Source organism: Oryctolagus cuniculus, chromosome 7 (assembly GCF_051225735.1).
Source record: "Oryctolagus cuniculus isolate XC-2025 breed Fujian yellow rabbit chromosome 7, ASM5122573v1, whole genome shotgun sequence".
NCBI lineage: Eukaryota > Metazoa > Chordata > Mammalia > Lagomorpha > Leporidae > Oryctolagus > Oryctolagus cuniculus.
The window spans coordinates 13001956-13024363 of NC_142873.1; the positions used below are offsets into that span (position 1 = coordinate 13001956).

A 22408-nucleotide genomic window follows, 5' to 3' on the forward strand; every position below is an offset into this window, starting at 1 on the left:
CAGGTGAAGCTGCTGCCTCTGAGGCCTGCATTCCATATGGTGCCCGTTCTTATGTTGTCCTGGCTCTTCCACTTCCGATCCTGCTCCCTGCTATTGCTCCTGGGAAAGCAGTGGAGGATGGCCCACGTCCTTGGGTCCTTGATCCACGTAGGAGACCCAGAGGAAGCTCCTGACTCCTGACTTTGCTCCAGCCCAGCCCTGGCTGTTTCCATCATTTGTGGAGTGAAGCAATGTATGGAAGAGCACCCCCCCCTGCCACCCCACCTCTGTCTCCCTCTCTCTAACTGTGCCTTTCAGATAAGTAAATTAAAAAAGATGCCCCCAGCAGCCACTGAACACCATCCTGGTCTCCCACATGGGTGGTAGGAACACAAGTGTTTGGGTCATCAGCTGCTGCTTTCCAGGTGCATTAGCAGGAGGCTGTATTAGAAGTATGGAATAGCTGAGGCTCTGTCACAAAACTCCAGCATGGGGTGCGGAGGTCCCCAGGTGGTGACTGTACTTAGCTCAATTTTGACACATTTTAGTTCTGTGATTTTTATATATTGCCTCAGCATTCAGTTAGTTGCACATTCTGTTTCTATTGTACTATTCTGTTTTTTTAAAAAAATTTCCTAATAATTTTCAAGATTTTTTTCCTTAGGTAGCAGATTGTCCCATTTTATACCAGGAAACAACCATATCATGTTGGCAAATAATTTGAATTACATTTGAGATAAATCAGATTTTTTAAAATTGTTAATGTGGTAGCTGATATCATTGATGCAATGTCTTTTATAATTTTTTTGTTAGCTGTGGAAAGTTTAGATGTTACTTCAAGGTATTACACATTCCTAATTTCAACTGTCTTATATTATGAAACAACAATTTTAGAAAACTGAACTCTAAAGGTGTTTTTTAATCCCCCCAGGGTCCTGGAATAGGAAGTGCCTCTCTTTCTACTTTTGGTTTTGTGGGCGCTGCACTTGAAATCATTTTGATTTTGTATCCTTTAACTAGTTTTTTTGGGACGCTGGTAATTTGCTACATTTGTCTAGAAGAGAAAACAACAGGTCAGTCTTCCTCCAGCACTCAGAGTGGCTTTTTGCTCTGTTTTTCCTGGGGGCCTTCAAGCCTTGTTGGAGACTGCTGAGAACTTAGGGCGACTTGCAGTCTCTGAGAGTTCTTTCTCCTTGATTCTCACAGCTATCTTATGGTGTCCTCCGTCGTTGGGTTCTATAGCCTCCGATTTTTCGGAAACTTTACTCCTAAGAAGGATGACACCACCATGACAAAGGTGAGGCCACGTCTTAGGTGCCTGTGGCTTCTCGCTTGCCTTCCTAGGGGAATCAGCTGTTTGGTTTCGTCATCGCCCTGAGAGCTTCCTGTGCTCTGATACGTAGTTGTTTGTGAGCTGCGCACACGTAAGCTGGAAGATTCCCAGGCTGCTGAGTGAGTGGGGAAAGGATGTGCCCTGTGTCACCTGGATGGCGGCCACTCACTTGTGAAGGCGCAGGATCGCAGAGCTTGCTCAGCAACTGGAGAAGAGAACGTGCTGCTGATGAGTAACTTTGTGCTGACTGTACGCGGGGACTGGTTTGAAATCTAAAGAACTTAGTTGCAACAAGTAGTAGCGACCAAGTGTTTCGAATCTGAATAATTAAAGTAAGAAGGAAGAGTTTTATTCAGAAACACTTTGTAGTCGGAGAACAATTTGACTTTCTACAATATTTCATTGGCTGTGGAATAATGAAGACTGTTATCTTTATACTAACTACAGTTTTGTAAAATAATCTCACACACTGACCAGGAAGAATAGTAGGAGCTACTGGCTTGTTTCTTTTCATTTTATAGTCTGTAGTTTTAGTCTGTTTAAACGGGAGAAGTTATTTTATATATATACATATAGGTAAAACTTTTTAAAATTCAATAAGTAATTAACAAATCTAGTGTCTAGTGTAAGTGTTCATAAGTATTAAACAACGATTTTCAGCTCTCATTGAATATGAAAGAATAAGTAGATTACACCTTGAAACTGAATTACCAGAGTTTATATGTTTTAGATTTCTGGTATTTTAAAAATTAAATATTGTTATAGGCAAACATAAATTAGAAGTAGATAGTGCATAAGACATTTTGAGCAATAATCTGGCATTAGAAATATGGAGGAAAGCATTAAAAGTGTTTATTCTCTCCTACTTGAAGGCAAACATTTTTGAAATCGCCAACCACAATCAGTAATGTAAAATATATCGTCTAGGCATAAAGTACTTTAAGTGTTCTACAGCTTTGTGTTTGTGCTAGGTTCTGCAGATACCTTTTCAGACCTACAGATATAACTTTAAATATGTTATTTAACACTTATTACTCCCTTAACATTTTATATTGAATATTAAGTATCATGAAGAAGTTGACCAAGTGCAATAGGTAGCTAGAAAATGCAATAAATTCCCAAAATGTTACTGGATTTTATCATCATCCTATTATTTGTCTGATATTCTTTATGGTTTCCCACCACAGATCATTGGAAATTGTGTATCAATTTTGGTCCTGAGCTCTGCTCTGCCTGTGATGTCAAGAACTCTGGGTAAGTTAGACTGAGAAATTTTCATTTAAATTCCATATTTTTGTATAGTATCTTCACTGATCTTTAATTTTTACTTTCTAAACTTTCAGAAAGATCACCTTTGAACTGTCTTCCCACATCATTTTATATCTTTTTTTCTATGCTTCATTTGTGTATACGGCCATACCAAGACAAGAACTTTTATCAAATAAAGACCATTTATTTTTAAACACTTAAAAACATTCCTGCTCCAAACAATAGACTGCTTTTTATTCACTGACCCATTCAGAAGTTAGGCTTTTGAGTCCTGGAAAGAGCAAAAAAGAGAAAGAAAAAAAAAAAAAAACACGAAAGTTTAACGACTAGAAAATTTTAAACTAATTTTCTTATATGAAGTGTTTTTTAATAATTTATAATTTAGTTTATGTTTTAAGAAACTGAAAATCTGTAAACCAGTCTTAGCTGTTTTGTGTCCATGAAATAGTTGAGAGCAGTACCACGTCTGGGAGCAATTGCTGACTCAAAGCATACCCTTTACTGCTTTAGTAATGTTTGCCTGACATTTATACCATGTCCTTAATTTTTCATTTTACCGAGAATTTTGATCATCTTTTAAAAGGGAAACAGATTTCCACTTTGTCATTGAACAACTTGAATAAATTTTAATTTGGCTTTATCTTTTATAAAGTGTCGTTATAGACTGTATTTTTAATTCTTGGCTAAATATTATTTCAGATAAAAGTTTCCATTAGAAAATTCTGTCTGATTCTCTCAAATCAGGTTTTAACTTAAGAGTGTCCACAAATGTTTAGAACAGTTCATTGTCAAACTACAGCAACTTGCTCAGAACAGAAATTGCTGGTAATGAGCTCCTTTTGTTTTAGCTCTCATTGGCCTCCGTTGTTTACCCAGGGCTCAGAGTCATCGGGATGTGCACCGTGCCATGGAAATATAAGCTGTTGTTATTTTCCTATACTTAGGATGTCATATACTACTAGAAACTGAAATTGAACTATAAATGTAAAAGGGACCACTTTTGTGCTGACTAATCCAAACCTGCGTACTTAATGGTTTTATTTCTTTTGTGCTTGCTTTATAGAACTTATTGTTGTTTTGAAATCTGTTCATGGTGTGCTAATCTTGAAAATGCCAAAATCTGCACTTTAGTTTCCAGATTTGAAGCTAAATGTTATCATTAGTATATAGTTTATCAAATCATTTCAGTGATGATACAGCCCACCCTTTCCTTTCAATATATAAGAAACTCATTGACTGCACCCTGTTAAAGATTGATTGATGATCATTAATATATTCTGGTTTTATAGGAGATTATATGCTGAGTAAAGTTATACAAAAAGAAGACAAATTAATGTAAAAACTTACTTTTGAAGACCAACAAATTAAATTCCTGAGTAGTTTGCCATAGAGATAAATAAAAAGAAAAAAAAGAAAGATGGAACAATTAAAATGCAGCTAACAAATGCCTGGCCCCAGCTGTCCAAACAGGATTAATGGAGTGCATTAGGGTACAGTGAGTCATGTGGTGCTTTGCAAAATATCAACACGCATTGCACTACATGTTATGCCCAGTGGCACTGAATAGATGAAAAGAAATAAATACGTTAAACAGATTCATAGAGGCTTTTCACAGTATTAAAAAAGCAAATTTCTAGGCTAAAAGATAAAGCTTTATTTTAGTATTATGGGAAATGCAAACCAGAGAGTTACTTTGTAATTCCTCTATTAACCCTTTAGAATTGAGCCTTTGATTTTAAGAAGGTAAAATATAGAGAATTGTCATGAATATTACCCTAGTGTGTAGCAGGATTTTGATTTACTAGCTGAAAAGCTCGTAAGACTAGAATAGAGGATGTATTTAACAGGCAGATTCCAAGCTGCGACATTTTACACTCCTCCTCCTCACCTCTCACGAGGAAAGCCTGACCCTAGTGTGGTCCCATTTGCTCCTGTGAGCTCAGCCTGCAGCGTCCCATCACGTACAGTTCAACAGGAAATGCAGGAACAACAAAAATCACAATATACCTGCATGTGTGCAGTGTTTCTCTTACTTTAACAAGTTTTTAATGGAGACAATAATTGTAAGTTGAAGATATGTTGAGTCTGTAAAATAATTAATTTGGTGATAATTTGGCCTCAATAATGAAACTGTTCTGTAGCTCTTTTTCTTTCTAAAAATTTGCCAACTGCTATGGTTGATGTATTATGGGAATTATAAATCATAGCTTTAGGTTGAATTGCATCATGTGATATGACACAATTATTAGTGAATTTGTTTTAAGTAACTTGTTACATTTGTGGGAAATTTTATAACAGTTGAAAAAATCACCATTAAATAAATTTCATAAGCATATCACTTGTTACAAAGAATTATGTTTTAAAGAACATTTTGACCAATATAATTTAAATGATAGTTCTGTTGTCTGTAGGAAACACAGAGAATCTGTACTTAAAAATTTTTATTGGAACACTTTAAATGACCTTTAAAAATAAGGCCATGCCAGTACTCTGGGATATTGTTTTGCTGCCTATTTAGACTTCAATTTTGAAGAATTCAAATTTTGGGGGGATTTGATGTCCAGTTTTTAGCAAATTATTACTTAGTTTAATAGATTCTTGCGGTGATTAGAGGGGACAGTTTCAAGCAAGGTAAAAATAGAAAGAGATTTAATTATCTCTAAGTGTCCAAACTTATTTATATTTCTGATGTTGGATTGAACTGTGGAAGGAGAGATTTTGTTTGATTGCGAAGATATTACCCTTAATCCAGAAAACAGCTGAGAGCTTGGCTTTTTTGTATGTTATTCTTTATCTGAATCTTTAACCAAAGAGGGAAATTACTCTCAAATGCAAAGAATAGTCTTTGGCATACTTTTCTAAACTCTATTTTGAAATTATTTTTAGTTATTTGTTTGTCATGGAAGTTCTTTCTAAAACTTAATAGTTACGTAAGTCCCAAACGCAGGTTCAAAAAAAAAAAATGTACTCATGATAATAAAAAAAGTACTAACTCTTTGAAAGCAGCTTGAACTTATTTTCAGTGTTTCCATGTATTTCTCGTTTGGGTCCTATAAAGTCTGTCATCTTGCAGGAGATAAAGTGGATTATTCTCTTTTGTTCCTTGATGAAGGGACCTTGTTTAAAAACCAGTCTTTTTAGAGAAGTCTTTATTTGGGGTTTTGTAAATATACTACTAATCTTTACCCTGGGCTTTCCCTCTCCAATTTATCTTGTGAAATGGAAATAAATGATGCTTTCACAGATGCTCATATCGTATACTCTTAATTATGAAATTGAAGTGAAAGTAGCTTCAAATGCTATGTTGAAAATGCCTAAAGATTGTATATGACTTATTATATTCAGATAGATTACAGGAGATAATAAATGAGTAGTACTAATTGACTTTTGGTTGGTTATTACTGTTCTTATATCTGAACAATAAATTTATATTTGAATGCATGGATTTCAAAATTTTTGCACCAAAATGAGCTTATCTTTTTAATTCCATTTTTCCATGAAATTTTTGAAGTACTTATTTATATCCAGTTAGGATTTTAAGACTAAAGAATTCTCAAAAGTATTCTATGTCAAATTATAAAACAGTTAAGAGAGTAAGTAATGGTAACTCTCTAAAATCTCATTTTCCAGTATCAACTTGTCCTATTTTCCTGATGTTGCACTTATTTCAGAGCGCATAATCTTGAGAAAATGTCATGTTGGTCATGTATATATAAATTTAGCCATCTGTTGATATGCAAATAGTTTAAATTTAACTTGTTAAAAAATAAGTTTTATATGAAAATAATTTCAGTTAGGATCATTTAGCTGGAACAGTCTTAAGAAGTACTTTTTAAAACATTACAGTTAAAATGTTAAAATTAAAAAGTTGTAATTAGAGTACGGGTCTAGTTTGTGTAAGGAAAAAAAAAAAACCTCTAACCTTGCCAGGTACTCTAATAGTATACACGTACAGTCAGCTGAGAGATGAACACATTAACTCATTTGTAGGAAATTTGATTTTTAATTTTTATATGGATAAAAACGTGGATAAATTGTCCTTTCAAGAATATTAAAAATTAGAGATAAGCCTAAAACTGCTTTTTAATCCTCGTCCCCTCTTCAGAGTTTCCAGAAACCACTTTGGTTTATAACTTTTCAATCTTTTTCTTTGTGTGTGTATGTGTGTGCATGCGCACACAAATGCATGTATACTCTAGGAAAATGTAAAACTTTCCTAATTCTTTTGTTGGCGCTCTTGTTCCCTCTGTTGACTCTTCATGTGCTGGCCAGTGGAATTTAGAAGAAGAAAAGATTTGGGAATAATTTCTTCTATTAGAACTCAAGTTATCTGAAAATGGATTTTAGAACAAAATACTTTATTATCTTTTCCTGTGTATCACCAGAGACCTAGTCGTCTAATGCTGTGGGTTCTGTTTTTTTTTTTTTTTTACCTTAACTGCTTTGTGACATTTGCAATTTGTAATCTCCCTTCCCCCACCCCCTGTAAATGTCTTCTTTTTCCTATTTGGTTTCCCTTTTTTCTTTCTGCTCCTCCTCTCAGCAGTCCTTAGCTATCTCTTTACTGTACCTCCACACCCCATCGACTGATTTTTCTCCACCCTTACCTAAGAATAGACAAATCTAGTTCTGTTCTACATACAGGTGTCCCACCGCCATCCTATACGAAGCATCTCTGAAAGAACCTATTTTCATCTCTCTCTCCCCTGGTTCCCCCTTTCTCTCACCTGTTTCTCTTGTCTTTGGGGGGCTTCCATTCAGCAGGCCAAAGCAGAAACTTGAATTATGTTGGATGCTCCTACCTCTATCCCCACTTTGTGGCGCCCATACGACAGGGCATCTTGTTCATCTTTCTCACATTTTCCTTTGAACGAGGGAAAATATCAGACTATATAGCATCTAAAGCAGAAAGCTGGGAATACGATTTCGTTTTAATAATTCATTGTGAGAAGAGGTTCACAGTGAGTGAAGTGGGTCCATTTCTTTGTGGAAGGTAGAATAAGAAGGTATGAAGCCAAAACAAAACGAAGTATTTAATTTTCCAACTCAGAAAACAGATGGAGAGCTGTGGAGACTGATCTCTGAAGAGTTTCCTTTGCTCTTTTTGGAAGAGCTGCTACATTGACTTGTTTCAAAATTACCACCTTGGGGCCAGCGCTGTGGTGCAGTGGGTTAAAACCCTGGCCTGAAGCGCCAGTATCCCATATGGGCGCTGGTTCTTGTCCCGGCTGCTCCTCTTCTGATCCAGCTCTATGCTTGGCCTGGGATAGCAGTAGAAGATGGCCCAAGTCCTTGGCCTTTTGCACCCACGGGGGAGACCTGGAAGAAGCTCCTGACTCCTGGCTTCAGATTGGCGCAGCTCTGGCCGTTGCGGCCAGTTGGGGAATGAACCAGCGGATGGAAGACCCCTCTCTCTCGCTCTCTCTGCCTCTCCTTTCTCTGTGTAACTCTCTGACTTTCAAGTAAATAAAATCTTAAAAAAAAAATTATCACCTTTTCTTTCTTCAATTCTAATTCTCACTGGAGTTTAGTTTGTGTTCAGATCCATATACTGTAGCTCATCTTGATTACTAAACTAGATTGCCTTCAGAATGCAACAAAATGAATTTTAATTTTACCTTTTAAATAAACAGCTTTTTGTTTTGTATGTTTGTATGCATTTATTTGAAAGGCAGAGTGACAGAGAAAGAGGGAGGGAGGGATGGGGAGAAGAGAAGTTTTATTTTCATATTTGTTTGTCTCAAGGTATTTTTAAAATTCCTTTTTTTAAAAAATATTTATTTACTTATTTGAAAGTCAGAATTACAAAGACATAGAGGCAGAGAGAAAGAGAGAGAGAGAGAAGGAGAGAGAGGGAGAGAGGTCTTCCATCTGCTGGTTCACTCCCCAGATGGCCGCAGCAGTCAGAGCTGAGCCAATCGAAGCCGGGAACCGGGAACTTCTTTTGTGTCTCCCATGCGGGTACAGAGGCCTAAGGACTTGGCCGTCTTCTACTGTTTTCTCAGGCCATAGCGGAGAGCTGTGTTAGAAGCAGAAGAGCTGGGACTCAAACTGGCGCCCATATGGGATACCGGCACTATAGGTGGCTGCTGTACCTGCTAAGCTATGGGGCCAGCCCCTAAAATTCCTTTTGATTTCATTTTAAAAGCTATTTATTTATTTGGAAGGAAAAGTGACCGGGAGAGGCAGAGATCTTCCATCTGCTTGTTTACTCCCTAAATGCTTGTAGTAGCCAACACAAGGCCAGTCAGAAGCCAGGAGCCAGGTACTCCGAATCCCATATGGGTGGCAGGAACCCAAGCCCTTGGGCCATTATCCTGACTTCCAGGCACATTAGTAGGAAGCTGTATTGGAAGCTCAGAGTAGCTGGGACTCGAATCAGGCATTCTGATATGGGGTGTGTGCGTACCAAGCTATGGCCCAACCTGCTGTACCGCAACACCCACCCCAGATTTAATTTTTTATTCAGTTGTGTTTAAGAATGTATTATTTAATTTCTGCATTTTGGTAATTTTCCTGTTTTTTTTTTTTCTGTCATTGATTTCTAGTTTCATTCCCCTGTTGTCTGAAGTAATACTTGGTATGATTTCAGTCTTGATTTGTTAAAAGTTGTTTTGTGACGTGATACATGATCCAACCTGTAGGCTGTTGCATGTGCACTTGACAAGATGAGAAGAGCATGTCTGAATATTCTGCTGCTCTTGGCTGGGAAGCTCTGTATGTGTCCGTTAGGGCTGCTTGTTCCATACTGTTGTTCAAGTCAAGCTCTTTCCTTTCCACTTTCTGCTTGGATAGTCTATCCAGTATTGAAAGAAGAGTATCGAAGTCTCTGAGTGTTGTTGTATTGCTGTCAGTTTCTCTCTAAGATCTGTCAGTGTTTGTTTTACGTATTTAGGTACTCTCCAGGCACACGTGTACACCCATGCATACACACACACACACACACACACACAGCCTTTGCAGCATCATCTTCCTGTGGATTGGACCCTTTTATTATTATATAATGACCTTCTTTGTCTCTTTTTAACTTTTTTCTGAAAGATTGATTTATTTAGTTGAAAGACAAAGATACATAGAAAGAGGGAGAGAGATAGAGAGAGTGAATCTATCATCCTCTGGTTCATTCCCCAAATGGCTGCAAAGGTCAGAGCTAGGCCAGTCTGAAGCCAGGAGCCAGAAGTTTTTTCTGGGTCTCCCACATGGGTGAAGGGGCCCAAGCACTTGGGCCATCTTCCACTGCTTTTCCAGGCCATTAGCATGGATTTGGATTGGAAGTGGAATAGCTGGGACTCAAACCAGCCCATATGAAATGCTGGCACTGCAGGTGGAGGTTTAATCTTCTATGCCACAGCGCTGTCTCAACTTTCTTTTCTTTTTCTTTTTTATTTTATTTGACAGGTAGAGTTGTAGACAGTGAGAGAGAGAGACAGAAAGAAAGGTCTTCCTTCCATTGGTTCACTTCCCTAATGGCCGCTACGGCCAACACTGTGCCGATCTGAAGCCAGGAGCTGGGTGCTTCCTCCTGGTCTCCCATGTGGGTGTAGGGACCCAAGCACTTGGGCCATCCTCTGCTGCCCTCCCGGGCCACAGCAGAGAGCTGGACTGGAAGAGGAGCAACCAGGACTAGTACCTGGCACCCCGACCGCAGGTGGAAGATTAGCCAAGTGAGCCACGGCGCCAGCCCCAACTTTTTTTTCAAACTTGAAGTCAATTGTGTCTGACTTCAAAAGTTCATGGAAAATGGAATTAAAAGGGAAGTTTATTTTGGTGCAAAAAGATTTTAAATTCTTGCATAGTTTTTCTCATCCTATGTGTTTTCATGAACTTTTTGAAGACACCTTGGCATAGGTGGATTTCACACATATTTCAAATCAAAATGAACTTAGCATTTTCCATGAACTTTTTGAAGTACTTTTATAAAAATACAGCTATCTTATCTCTGTGTTGGTTACCATTAGCATGTAATATCTTTCTCCATCCCATCACTTTGAGCCTATGTGTAACGTTATATACAAAGTGAGTCTCTGGTAGATAAAATTTTGCTTGGTCTTTTCTTTTTTTTGGTATGTGTTTTATTCTGTTTGTTGTTTTTCTTCAGTTCCTCTATGCCTTTTGATACTAGAATTCGATCCATTTACATTTAAAATAATTATTGATAGGTAAGGAATTATTATCACCGTTTTGTTGTTTTCTGTTTTGCAATTCTTTTATTTCTGTCTGTCTTTCTCTTCCTCTTCTCTTATGTTACCTGATTATTTTTTTTATAGCTTTTAAAAGATTTACTTACTTATTTGAAAGGCAGAGTTATAGAGTGAGAGGGAGCAATACAGTGAGGAAGGGAGCGAGAGAGAGAAGAAAGACAGAGGGCTGGCGAGGAAGAGGGGAATCTACCATATCCTGGTTCACTCCCCAAATGGCCACAATGCCAAGACTGGGCCAGGCCAAAGCCAGGAGCCTGGAACTCAATCTAGGTCTCCCACATGGGTAAAGGGGACCACGTATTTCCGCCATCTTCCACTGCTGTCTCAGACACATTAGCAGAGAGCTGGATCAGAAGTAGAACTACTGAGACATGAACCAGCACCCATGTGAGATGCTGGTGTGACAGTTGGTAGCTTTACCAGCTATGCCACAAAGCTGGCCCCCACTTATTTCTTTTAATCTGACTGCTGTCTTTCTGTTCTCCTTCTGAGACCCCTCTAGTGGCATAATTGGTTTGTTTGGCTTTCTGTACTCTACATTTTTCCCTCCAGCAACCAGATAATTTCAGGTGGCCTGTCTTGATTCAAGGTCTTGGATTCTTTCTTCTGCTGAATCAGATCCACTGCTGAAGGTCTCTGGTGAATTTTTTACATCAGTTGTTATATTCTTCAGCTCTAGAGTTTTTCTTGTCTTTTGTTTGTTTGTTCTCTATCTCTTTGTTGAGCTTCTCATTTTGTTCTTTTTCTGATTTTGTTAAGCTATGTATGTTTCAGTTTGCAGAGCTTCTTTAGAAAGTTTATTTTGAATTGTCAGGGAATATGTGGATCTCCACTTTTTTTCCTTTTTCTTTTTTTACTGGAAGTTTATTCTTTTGATATTATTATGTTTCTATGGGTTTTCATGTTCTTACATCCTTGTGTTGGCATCTGTACATATGAAGAAACAGCCATCTCTTCCAGACTTCATGGTCTGTCTTCAGTCCATGCTTTTGCCGATCCTGCAGGGGTGAGGAACATCCAGTCCGTGGGCCATATAAGACCCATGAAATCATTTGGTTTGGCCCAGCCAAGGCAACCCACAGGTGAGGGTTGAAATTCAATACATCTTCAGCAGTCTGATTTTTAGGTTGATAATTTTGTGTGGTCCACAGATGGTGTTAGATATCCAAATGGCCCTTGGCAAAAAGAAAGGTTCTGTGGGGCCATCAAAGAAGGAGGTACCTTTCTCTGAAGGGAGGAGAGAACTTCCACTTTGACTATGACCCTGTGTGAATAAGATCGAAGTTGGCGAACTCAAAAGGCTTCCATAGCCTTGGCAACTCATGACTAGAGCCTAGGGAGATTACTGACACCATAAACAAGTGTGTCAAATTGTTAAGTCAACAACAAGAGTCACTGTGTACTTACTTCTCATGTGGGATCTGTCTTTAATGTGTTGTCCAATGTGAAGTAATGCTATAACTAGTACTGAAATAGTATTTTACACTTTGTGTTTCTGTGTGGGTGCAAACTGATGAAATCTTTACTTAATATATACTGAATTGATCTTCTGTATATAAAGATAATTGAAAATGAATCTTGATGTGAATGGAATGGGAGAGGGAGCAGGAGATGGGAGGGGTGTGAGTGGGAGGGAAGTTATGGGGGGGGAAGCCATTGTAATCCATAAACTGTACTTTGGAAATTTATATTTACTAAATAAAAGCTAAAAAACAAACAAACAAACAAGAAAGGTTCTGAACCCGTGACCTGAGGGAATGAAAGGCACTGGCTGTGGGTGCATATGGGAATGCATTGTTGTACCAGGCCCAGTGGCATGTGGAGTGCCAGCTGTGGGAGCCTGCCGGAGCTGTGGATCTGAGGGGTGGAGTTAACGAGATGGTGGCCCAGGCAGCTGTGTACCTCAGTGGTGAAATCCTTGGTGGGTCTGTTGTAACTACAAGGCCTGTTGGGATCCTCAGGGTGTCTTTGGGTCCTGCACCAAGCATCCCTGAGTATGTACGACCTGGGGCCAGCTGCAGGTAGATGTACAGTAGCATTAGAGACCAGGTTTTTTGGTGGAGGCTGGCCATCAGCAAGCATACAGCATTCGGAACTGGGACTGGTGGTCAGAGCCAGGGCTATCTGTAGGCATACATGTCGGCCATACTAGATATTAGGGAGGAGCACCTGTGGCGTTGATGACTGAAGCAAGTTTTGTTAGTGAGTTGGGACAGGCATCGGTGGCTTAGGCAGCTAGGACCCTTGTTGACAAAAACTACTGGGAACTGCAGTGACTCTAATGGCTGTTAGTTTCCCTTTCAGAAAAAAAAATGCCTATTGGGATCTTCAGAGTAGGCTGCTAGTGACAGTGGGGGCACCTGCCCCTCAGCTGAGACTGATAGCCTCTTACCTTCTTCTTTTGTTTCTGGTCATCTTCGGACATCTCAGCTGTGTTGATTTCCCAGGGAGCTAGGCGGGGTGAACTTAGAGGGGTCCTGGGGCACTGCCCTGCCCGGCTGGGGAAGCCGGCCACTCACCCTGCTCTCTTCTCTGCGTGAGCTGAGGAGAGCTCTCTCAGTGCCCAGCTGTACCAGCCTGGAGGATGGTGCAGTGCAGCAGAGTGAAAGGTGTTCCTCTGACTTTTCTGTTGCTGTTCCTGGACTCTCTGTGCCACTTTTCTCACCTTAACTGGACTCCCGAATTCTCCTTGAGCGAGTTTCCCTCCCAGAATTCCATCTGGTCGTGGTTTCTGTGTGGACAGGTGGAGCTGGGGCTTCCTACTCCATTGTTCTGCTGATGTCACTGTTAGCACAGACTTTATTTCTGCATATGTTACAAGCTCTTCAGTATGTTACCTTTGTTCTGCCTTAAACAATGATCTTTTAAGATGTTTTTAAAAGTTTAGTCTTTTATGCTTAACCACATAGTGATCGTGTCTGTTGCTCCTCCTTTTTTGTGTAGTTCCAGAGTTCTTCATACATGTGTCCTTCTGCCTGGAGAACTTTCTCTGATGTTCTTCTAATGTAGAACGCACAGTGACAGGTTCATGTAGCTTTTTGTATTTGTGAAATGTCTGTATTTTGCCTTGCTTTTGAAAGTCAATTTTTCTTGGTAAGAAATTTAGATTTTTTTTCTTCAGTGCATTAAAAATATTGTTCTGTCTTTTCATGTACGTAATTTTTGTTGAGAAATTTGTAATATTTTTGTTCTATGTGATTTTTTTCTCTTGGTATCTTTCACTTTTTTCTTTTAAGCAATTGATTATTATGTGCTTTAGTTTTCTTAAGAAATTCTGTTATGTGAGTTTATCATGCTTCTTTCATCTGCAGGTATATAGTTTTCATCAAATTTGGAAGATTTTTAACCATTATTTCTTCAAATAATTTTCTTTCCCACCTTTTATCTGTCAGGAACTCTAATCACAAACAAATCAGCCACTTGAAATTAATTCAAAGTTCACTGATGCTCTGTTTACCATGTTTAGCTTTTATTTGGTTATATTTCCTGTTTCTATTGCTTTGTTTTTTTTCTCTGCCATTAATCCCATCTGGTATACTTTTCATATCCTAAATTGCAAAGTTCCTTTTTAGAAGGTTACTTTCAGACAATTTTATGTCTTTCATTTGTCTGCCTAGCACAAAAGAAATGTAGTTATAATCGCTGTCTTAAGGTTCTTGCTACTTGGTTCTATTACCTGTGTAATTTCTGGGTTGGTTGTTTCCCCCTAAGCATATACACTGGTCAGTTTTCTGCTGGGTTCCTGTTTGTGCAGCTCTCTGGCCTCTCTTCATCTGTCTACCTACCTACGTATCTGTGAACACCCAAAAAAATCTTACCAAATTCATGTATTCTTTCCAGTAAATAGTGGACCTGAAGCACATGTCCATTGAATAGAATGCCTCTTTATTTTTATTTTTTATTTTTTTTCCACATACACTGATACTTTATTAAACTCATCAGCAAGAGACCATAATCATATCAATCTTCTAATAGGTATCTCAGGTCATTTGACAGGCCAAATAGATACAAGGAAGGAAAATGAAAATTAAATACTTAAATCAGCCTGAAGGAGCTACAATACCACCTAAACCCACCACCACAGTGGTAGTAGGCTGAGAAAGAGTCAGCCATGGCAAATCGTCTGCTGTGAATGTGAGCATCACAAAGCAGGAAGCAGTTTTTCTTCCCAGAAGACATGATGAAATGATCACCTGGCCCAAGAGCACATTCGGCCAGGAAAAAGGAAAAGAGAGCTGAAGGGAAGGCACAGCCAAAGGGACAGATACAAAGAACTGAGGCTACGAGGTCAGGTGTGCTGGTGATGGGTCAGGCCTCTTCCTCCCGAGAAGCATGTGCAGTACTGGGCTGTCCGCCCCACACACAGCCCACCCTCAGCTTCCGGTCCCACCTACATACAGCTGCTCAGGCTCAACTGCCCACTCAGTCCTTACAGGCTCCGCAGATCCTGCACTGGGTTTGGGGTTGCCTACTCTTGCAGTTTAGCATAGACCTTGTCACACAGGGGTTGGCTTTGTCGCTAGTTGTTCTTGAACAGCAGCGACAAGAAGCTTGAAACATTCACATGGGAAGTAGTGTGAGCTTCCCCAGTCACAGGCAGACACCCCTGCACAACACCTTCAAACTTCTGATATCTAGCAGCACCTGAGCTATACTTCAAAGTGGCGAGGCTCACGACAACTACCTGATACGGGGTGTAGACAACTACACTGGAGTGGGCTGGGTCCTCTGGTCAATGTGTCTTCAAATACCAAGGGCAAAACAAGGGGTGGGGTTCATTTTATTTTGAAAAAGCTTCAGAAATTCTGCTATCATAAAAGGACATGGCTGAGCCAACAGGAGACTCCATTATGAGTTCTGATGGTTTCTGCGTGGATCCTGGAGACGTGGGTCACCTGTATTTTGGAGCAATGCTTCATTTCCTTCTCTTGAGGCATGGTATTGGTGCTTCAGAGCACGCATTGTTTATGTGAGAAATGGCTGGACCAGAAAAGATTGCATGAGATTAAGATAGCAAAAACTGGGCTGGCGCTGTGGCGCAGCAGGTAAAGCCGCCTCCTGCAGTGCCGGCATCCCATATGGGTGCCAGTTTGAGACCCAGCTGCTCCTCTTCCGATCCAGTCTGCTGTGGCCTGGGAAAGCAGTAGAAGATGGCCCAGGTCCTTGGGCCCCTGCACCCACGTGGGAGATCTGGAAAAAGCTCCTGGCTCCTGGCTTCGGATCAGTGCAGCTCCAGCTGTTGTGACCAATTGAGGAGTGAACCGGTGGATGGAAGACCTCTCTCTCTGACTCTCTCTGCCTCTCCTTCTCTCTGTGTATAACTTTGACTTTCAAATAAAATAATAAATCTTAAAAAATAAAGCAGACACTCTGGTGGCTCCAGCTGAGAGAAGTTTGTCAGCTGCATGGCAGATGGCACCACAGGTGTCAGGCGTGTCATCTGCAAGGATGGCCATGTGACCCTTCCCATGTCCTAGTGCTGCGTGGTCCACTTCATTGGTCCTCTTCCACTCTTTGTGAATCAAGGCGAAGTCTACATGGAGGTCACTCTCTCAGCTCCACCAGCATCAGGCACGACCGTCGTGCAGTTCCTCCACTCGGCATGTTCTCCTTGAGCCACATCAGGACACTTGGATCCGCATTCAGATTGTCCACTGGGATTTCAGAAAAGCCCCGAATGTGAGAAGCATGCAGATTGGTGGTGATGAGGTCATCAGGCCATGTTTGCAACAAGCTCGGCTGGGATGGGAGCCCAGCTCTTGTCCTCTTTATCTTGGCGAGCATAAGGGAAGCCTGGGATGACTGCCCTCACCTGACTGACTGAAGCTGTCTCTCAGGCATTGGTCAGGATCTGAAGTTCCATTAGATTGTTGTTGATTTCACCACCGCCACTGAACAGTGTGGGCATTGCCTCACACACTTCCACCATTCCCACACGGGTCTCCTGGTTGCTGAATTTCTTAGCAAGCAGCCTTGCCGACCTCCAGTCCAGGCGGGCAGTGGTTTTCTGGAATGAGTCCTGCTAAGAGCTGTTGCTGAAGATGTTGATGTTCAGCGTGTTGACCGACAACCGTAGGTGCTCTTCCCTCGGCCATCTGTGCTGCTATGGAGACCGGAACTGACCTCCGCCCGGACACTCAATGCTGAGCGCTTCCCTTTGCTTCTCTGCCAGCTGTAAACGCCTCTTTAAATGACTTCTTAGGGGCCCGTGCGGTGGCACAGGGGGTTCAGCCTGTCGTTCTGGCATCATGGGTGGGTGCCAGTGTGAGTCCTGGCTGCTCTACTTCCAATCCAGCTCCCTGCCAATGTGCCTGGGAAAGCAGCAGCGATTGGCCCTAGTCCCTGGGCCCCGCACCCACGTGCGAGAGCCAGAAGCAGCTCCTGGCTCCTGGCTTTGGCCTGGCTTAGCCCCAGTTGTTGCAGCCATTTGGGGAGTGAACCAGTGGATGGAAGATCTCCCATTCTATCTCTCCTCTCTCTGTAACTCTGCCTTTCAAATAAATAAGTAAATCTTAAAAAAATACTTTTTAAATTAAAAAAACTTTTAAAAGTGTATTTAGGTAAATTTAAGTAACTTAAATGCATATGTGTTATAATTCCACTGTATTTCCAGCTCTGCCCTTTTACTCTACAAGCCTGTAGCATTAAATTCAGATTAACAACGTTTGGAAGGAAATGATGCTCTTTATTTGTTCATTAATATAATAAATATTAAGTCTGTGTAATATTGAGGTGTTTCTGTGGGTATTGGGATTAGAGGAGTGAAAAAGGCAAAGTCCTTGTTCTTGCAGAATGTAAATTCTAGTGGGAAAAACAGATAGTAGATCAACCAAAAAGGGCAATGAAAAGGTTTCAGGTAATGTACGCTATGATGAAATGAGTAAGGTGGAGGCCTGGGAGGTCCAGCGGTTTTCTGTAGAGGAATCAGAGTTCTCTGTTGGGGGACGTGGCATGCAAGCAAGGGCCTGAACGAAGGGAGAGGCAGGCATTTTCCCAGCGAGGTGGCAGTAGGGTGGTGGAGGATTTACTCGGGTGTCTTTCTCTATCAGTCGCAGCCATCCTATTTCAGTTAAGCCTGTAGTCATCCATCCTCCCCATATGAGCAGCACAAAATGGCATGGTTTTTTTCTTAAAAAAATGTGGAAACTTCAGGTGTTTTTGTTTTGTTTTTAATTTATTTGAGAGGCAGAGAGAGAGAGAGAGAGAGAGATCTCCCAGGTACTTGTTCATACCCCAAATACCCTCAGTGAGCCCCTGAAGCTCAGAACCTAGAACTCAATACAGGAGTCCCACATTATGGCAGGAACCCAATCACTTGGGCCATCCCTGCTGTCCCTCGAGTCTTCCAGCCCCAACCGCCACCCTGGTCTGAGATCTGCATTATCAGGAGACTGGAGTCTGGAGCTGGAGCCCGGAATCAGACCTCATCATTCAAATGTGGAACACATTTGACCTCACCTCTAGACCAAATGCCCACCGCAATAGGATTCTTTTTTTTTAATGTAAGCTGCATTCCAGGTGGGTGACCAGGGGCGTTCATTCTTGCCTCATTGCTCATACCTTCAAGTGACTAGCATGCATGTGAAAAGGTTTCGATTGGTTTGAGGTTATTCCAGCAGGAAACATTTACGTGTTTTGAGCCAGGATTCATTGATCAGAGCATTCTACAAAACAGCAATGAGAGAGCACATGGAATTTGATCTGACTTGTACTTTATTTTGTAAAAAAAAAATGCATTATTATCTTACCTGATTTTATTAAGGGCTATTTTATTTATTTTTAACAGGAATCACTAGATTTGATCTACTTGGAGACTTTGGAAGGTTTAACTGGCTGGGAAATTTCTACATTGTATTATCCTACAATTTACTTTTTGCTATTGTAACAACATTATGTCTGGTCAGAAAATTCACCTCGGCTGTGCGAGAAGAGCTTTTCAAGGCCCTAGGTAATCCTGAGGTTTATGGGTATTTTTCTCTCTTTTGGCTAACTAACAGTTTTGACATTTGAGTTCATTATTAAGTCTTCATCCACGGCATTTTCCAAATGTGTACAACTTCAGACATCAATACTTGATCACTACGTATTGATTACTTCCTTCACCTCACCTTCTTTATCTATAAAACACTGTTATCTTCCTTTTAGGATTGTTGTGAATATTAACTGAAATACTTCATGTAATGGCCTTAGCATAGTGACTGGTGTGTTGTAAGAACTCAATAGACCTTAGGTCTTTTACTGTGAAGATGATGATGATACTGGGATGATGGTGGTGGTGGTGGTGGTGGTGGTGGTGGTAATGAGGATGACCTTGTGTGGAAGCCTTGTTTCTTTGGTAAGGATAGCTTTTGCTATTTTTTTAGTTAAAGCTTTTCTTGAAACTTGGATCTTACAATCATCAGGTTGACCCTTAATTCTCTTTAGTAAGTCAAATAATTCAGGATAAAATATTAGCATTCTTGGTGTTGAGGGAGGAGATTCGTTAGGAATTTCATGAGTCACATGCAATGACAGTATTAACATAATCATTGTTAGGTTTAGCCAAAGGGTTCAAATATAAGTATTTTTCATGCTTATTTCCACATTAATGTTAGCATTATTTCAAGTTTTGTATTTTAACAGTATCAACTGTCTTTGACTTAGGGTATGTCATAGTAAAAGAAGGGAAAATCTTGACATTAGCTCATTTATCTGAGTGGTGTCATTTGTTTTTTTTTTTTAAGATTTATTTATTATTTATTTGAAATTCAGAGTTACACACAGAGAAAAGGAGAGAGAGAGAGAGAGAGAGAGAGGGAGGGAGGGAGGTAGGTAGGTCTTCCATCCACTGGTTCACTCCCCAATTGGCCACAATGGCCGGAGCTGCACTGATCTGAAGCCAGGAGCCAGGAGCTTCTTCCGAGTCTCCCACATGGGTGCAGAGACCTAAGGACTTGGGCCGTCTTCTGCTGCTTTCCCAGGCCATAGCAGAGAGCTGGATCGGAAGAGGAGCAGCTGGGTCTCAAACCGGCACCCGTATGGGATGCCAACACTGCAGGCAGCAACTTTACCTGCTATGCCACAGCGCAGGTCCCCATTTGAATGTTTTATATTCCATGTTCCATTGTGGTTTTTACCCACTGCAAAAGACAACCATATTGTGCACTTTATTATGATCCAGATTTCAGATAATTTAAATGTATGAGTGGCCATAAAACTTTTCACACACCAAGCCTTTCCAACCTTGATGTTTGAAAGGATAACCTTTGGGAAGAAAAAAGACTCCAGCTTAACTATCCTATTTTAGTTGTTTCCTTAAGATTTCTTTTATTTATTCATTTATTTGAGAGTCAGTTGCAGAAAGAAAGGGAGGGGGGGAGGAAAGAGAGAGAGAGAGAGAGAGAGAGAGAGAGAGAGAGAGAGAGAGAGAGAAATCTTCCATCTGCTGGTTTACTTCCCAAATGGCCACAATGACCAGGGCTGGGCCAAGCCGAAGCCAGGAGCCAGGAGCCAGGAGCTTCTTCCGGTCTCCCACATGGGTACAGGGGCCCCAGGACTTGGGCCCTCTTCTATCGCGTTCACAGGCCATAGCAGAGAGCTGGATGGGAAGTGGAGCAGCCAGGACTTGAATTGGGATGCAGTGTCATAGGCAGCATCAACAAGATTAGGCCATAATCTGAGATTAGCTGCCACTTTCCATTCACCAAATGTGATGGTTGCAAATGAGTTGTGCTGCGTTAGGTGTTTGGGTTGGTTGTTCTGGATGTCGTTTTGCTTAGGGAGGCTTTATTACATTAGTAAAATGTAACTTAGCCTCATGTAAAAGATCTTTATGTCATGTTAGTTCTTTGACCATAAGAGGCAGAGGAATTATTGAGACTGGTGTAAAACTGTCAGATAGGTTCTTCATTATTCTTTGGGATGTTCTTCAGAACATCATTTTATACAAAGAAAAAGATCTTCATTAAGAGTAGTGATGTTTGAATGACCTGAGAGTTCACGTATAATTTCACTGGGAGTCTTAATTATAAAACTGAACGATCTCCTTTCTTCCTCTTCCTCTTCCTCTTCGTTTTGTGTAGACTTTTCCCCCTTTGCTACTCTGTCCATTGATGCTAATCGTATCTGTCTCACAGAACACTGGGCATGCAGTGAGCCCTCAGAATCTCGCTGTGAAGCTGCTGGTAATGAAGTGACTTTCCTGGTGTTGTCTGCAGAGGACAGACGTGGACAGTTTCAGAACACGCACCCTACGCTGCTCCGTATTTTAGAAGTGAACTCAGTCTACCCTTAAAGGATCCAGACCAGTTAACGCGTACCTCACAGATGCACTCTTTGCTCAATCTCTTTTCTTTCTTCTTCTTTATTTTTTAAAAAGATTTATTGTATTTATTTAAAAGAGAGAGGGAGAAACAGAAAGAGACCTTCCATCACCTGGTTCATTCCCCAGATGGCAGCAATAGCCTGGGCTGGGTGGTCCACATGAGTGGCAGGAGGCCATGTACGTGGGCCGTCTGCTGCTGCTTTTCCAGGTACATTGGCAGGGGATTGGGTTGGAAGCCAGGCAGCCAGGACTTGAACCAGGGCTCCAGTATGGGATGCCAGCTGCTCCAACATGGGATGCTGCCTCTGCAGGCGGGGGCTCAACCTGCTGTGCCATAAGGCTAGCCCTCAGTCTCTTTTCTACCAGCCTTATTTCAACATACTTCTCCACTTCTAACAGTCCTGTCCTCATCAGAGGTCTGGTTGTTCCTACTAGAACCAATTTTTTTTGGGTTATTGTTCGATTGATTTTTTTTTCCCTTCCCACCAAGATGTCATAGAGAGGTTCAATTTTTACTTTTTCTTTTATTAAAATATGCAGATGATAGAAATTTTAAAATTTGGAGTGTTATTGTTGGTTTGAGACTGATAGAAACCTGTTGTAGCGGGTACATTACCACCTGGAATTTTAGGGGAAGGTGATTTTTTCCAAGTAAGTTGTTGAGAGGTGAAGAAGGCTGCCTTGAAGTCTTTCCTGTGAATGTACTCCTTACTGTTTCCTTGTGTGTCATTTTTATTAAAGTGCTTGAACTTTAGTACCACATAAATACTTAAATTTTCTTCTCTTTTCTTCCTGTGAGGTACAGTGTTGTTCTAGATACCAGTTATATTATCTAAATTATTGCTATATGATGCAGAGGGAAATTACTGTAACTTAAAAAGATAAAGTGAATTTTTTATTCTGTAAAATGTCTGTGAATAATGAAATATTATTTATGTTCCGTTTGTTCATTTTGCCATGTCTTTGTTTTTTTTTTTTTTTTTTTTTTTTGTAATTTTTCCACTGTTTTTCTTTTTAGTTACATGTTTAATATTTGGTCTTTCCCTGTTTTCGTACATGGACATATATGTATATATTCTAAAACAAAAATAGGTACATAGCTGTGGCAGATTGGGTACCATGGGGCGCACACTTAGAGATGGGGCTAAGCTTGCCAGAAAGATGCGTATCAGAGGAGGAGGGGGAAGGGAAGGGGAAGAGACCGGAGAGAGAGAGATCGGTGCCTCGCGGGAGCCCGACGCCGCACTGGCCCCGGGGGCTGTGTGACTGCGGGTGATCTTCAGGAGGGGTCAGGCCTTTGTTACCAGCCAGGGGAGGAAGGCC

At 40.7% G+C, this 22408-nt stretch overlaps 1 protein-coding gene and 1 pseudogene across 12 annotated transcripts in view; one reads left to right on the top strand and one right to left on the bottom strand.

The window, feature by feature from the left end:
• Positions 1–22408, top strand: part of LMBR1 (limb development membrane protein 1) — a 167034-nt gene that overhangs the window by 142434 nt on the left and 2192 nt on the right. For 4 of the 11 annotated variants that reach the window (XM_002715020.6, XM_089336845.1, XM_070077219.2 and 1 more), the window contains 4 exons: positions 911–984; positions 1186–1276; positions 2500–2566; positions 18569–18730. In XM_002715020.6, coding sequence (XP_002715066.1) covers positions 911–984; positions 1186–1276; positions 2500–2566; positions 18569–18730 — 394 coding nt within the window. Of the gene's footprint in view, positions 1–910; positions 985–1185; positions 1277–1382; positions 1645–2499; positions 2567–2655; positions 3226–3429; positions 3516–18568; positions 18731–22408 lie in introns of those variants that run through there. The other 7 variants (XR_011390276.2, XR_011390275.2, XR_011390277.2 and 4 more) reach the window with 7 other exon arrangements.
• LOC108177569 (ribose-phosphate pyrophosphokinase 1 pseudogene) lies at positions 15394–17867 on the bottom strand (annotated as a pseudogene). Its single transcript, XR_016236789.1, has 2 exons — positions 17811–17867; positions 15394–16801 (listed from the first exon to the last, which is right to left on the bottom strand). The product of XR_016236789.1 is annotated as a ribose-phosphate pyrophosphokinase 1 pseudogene (transcript).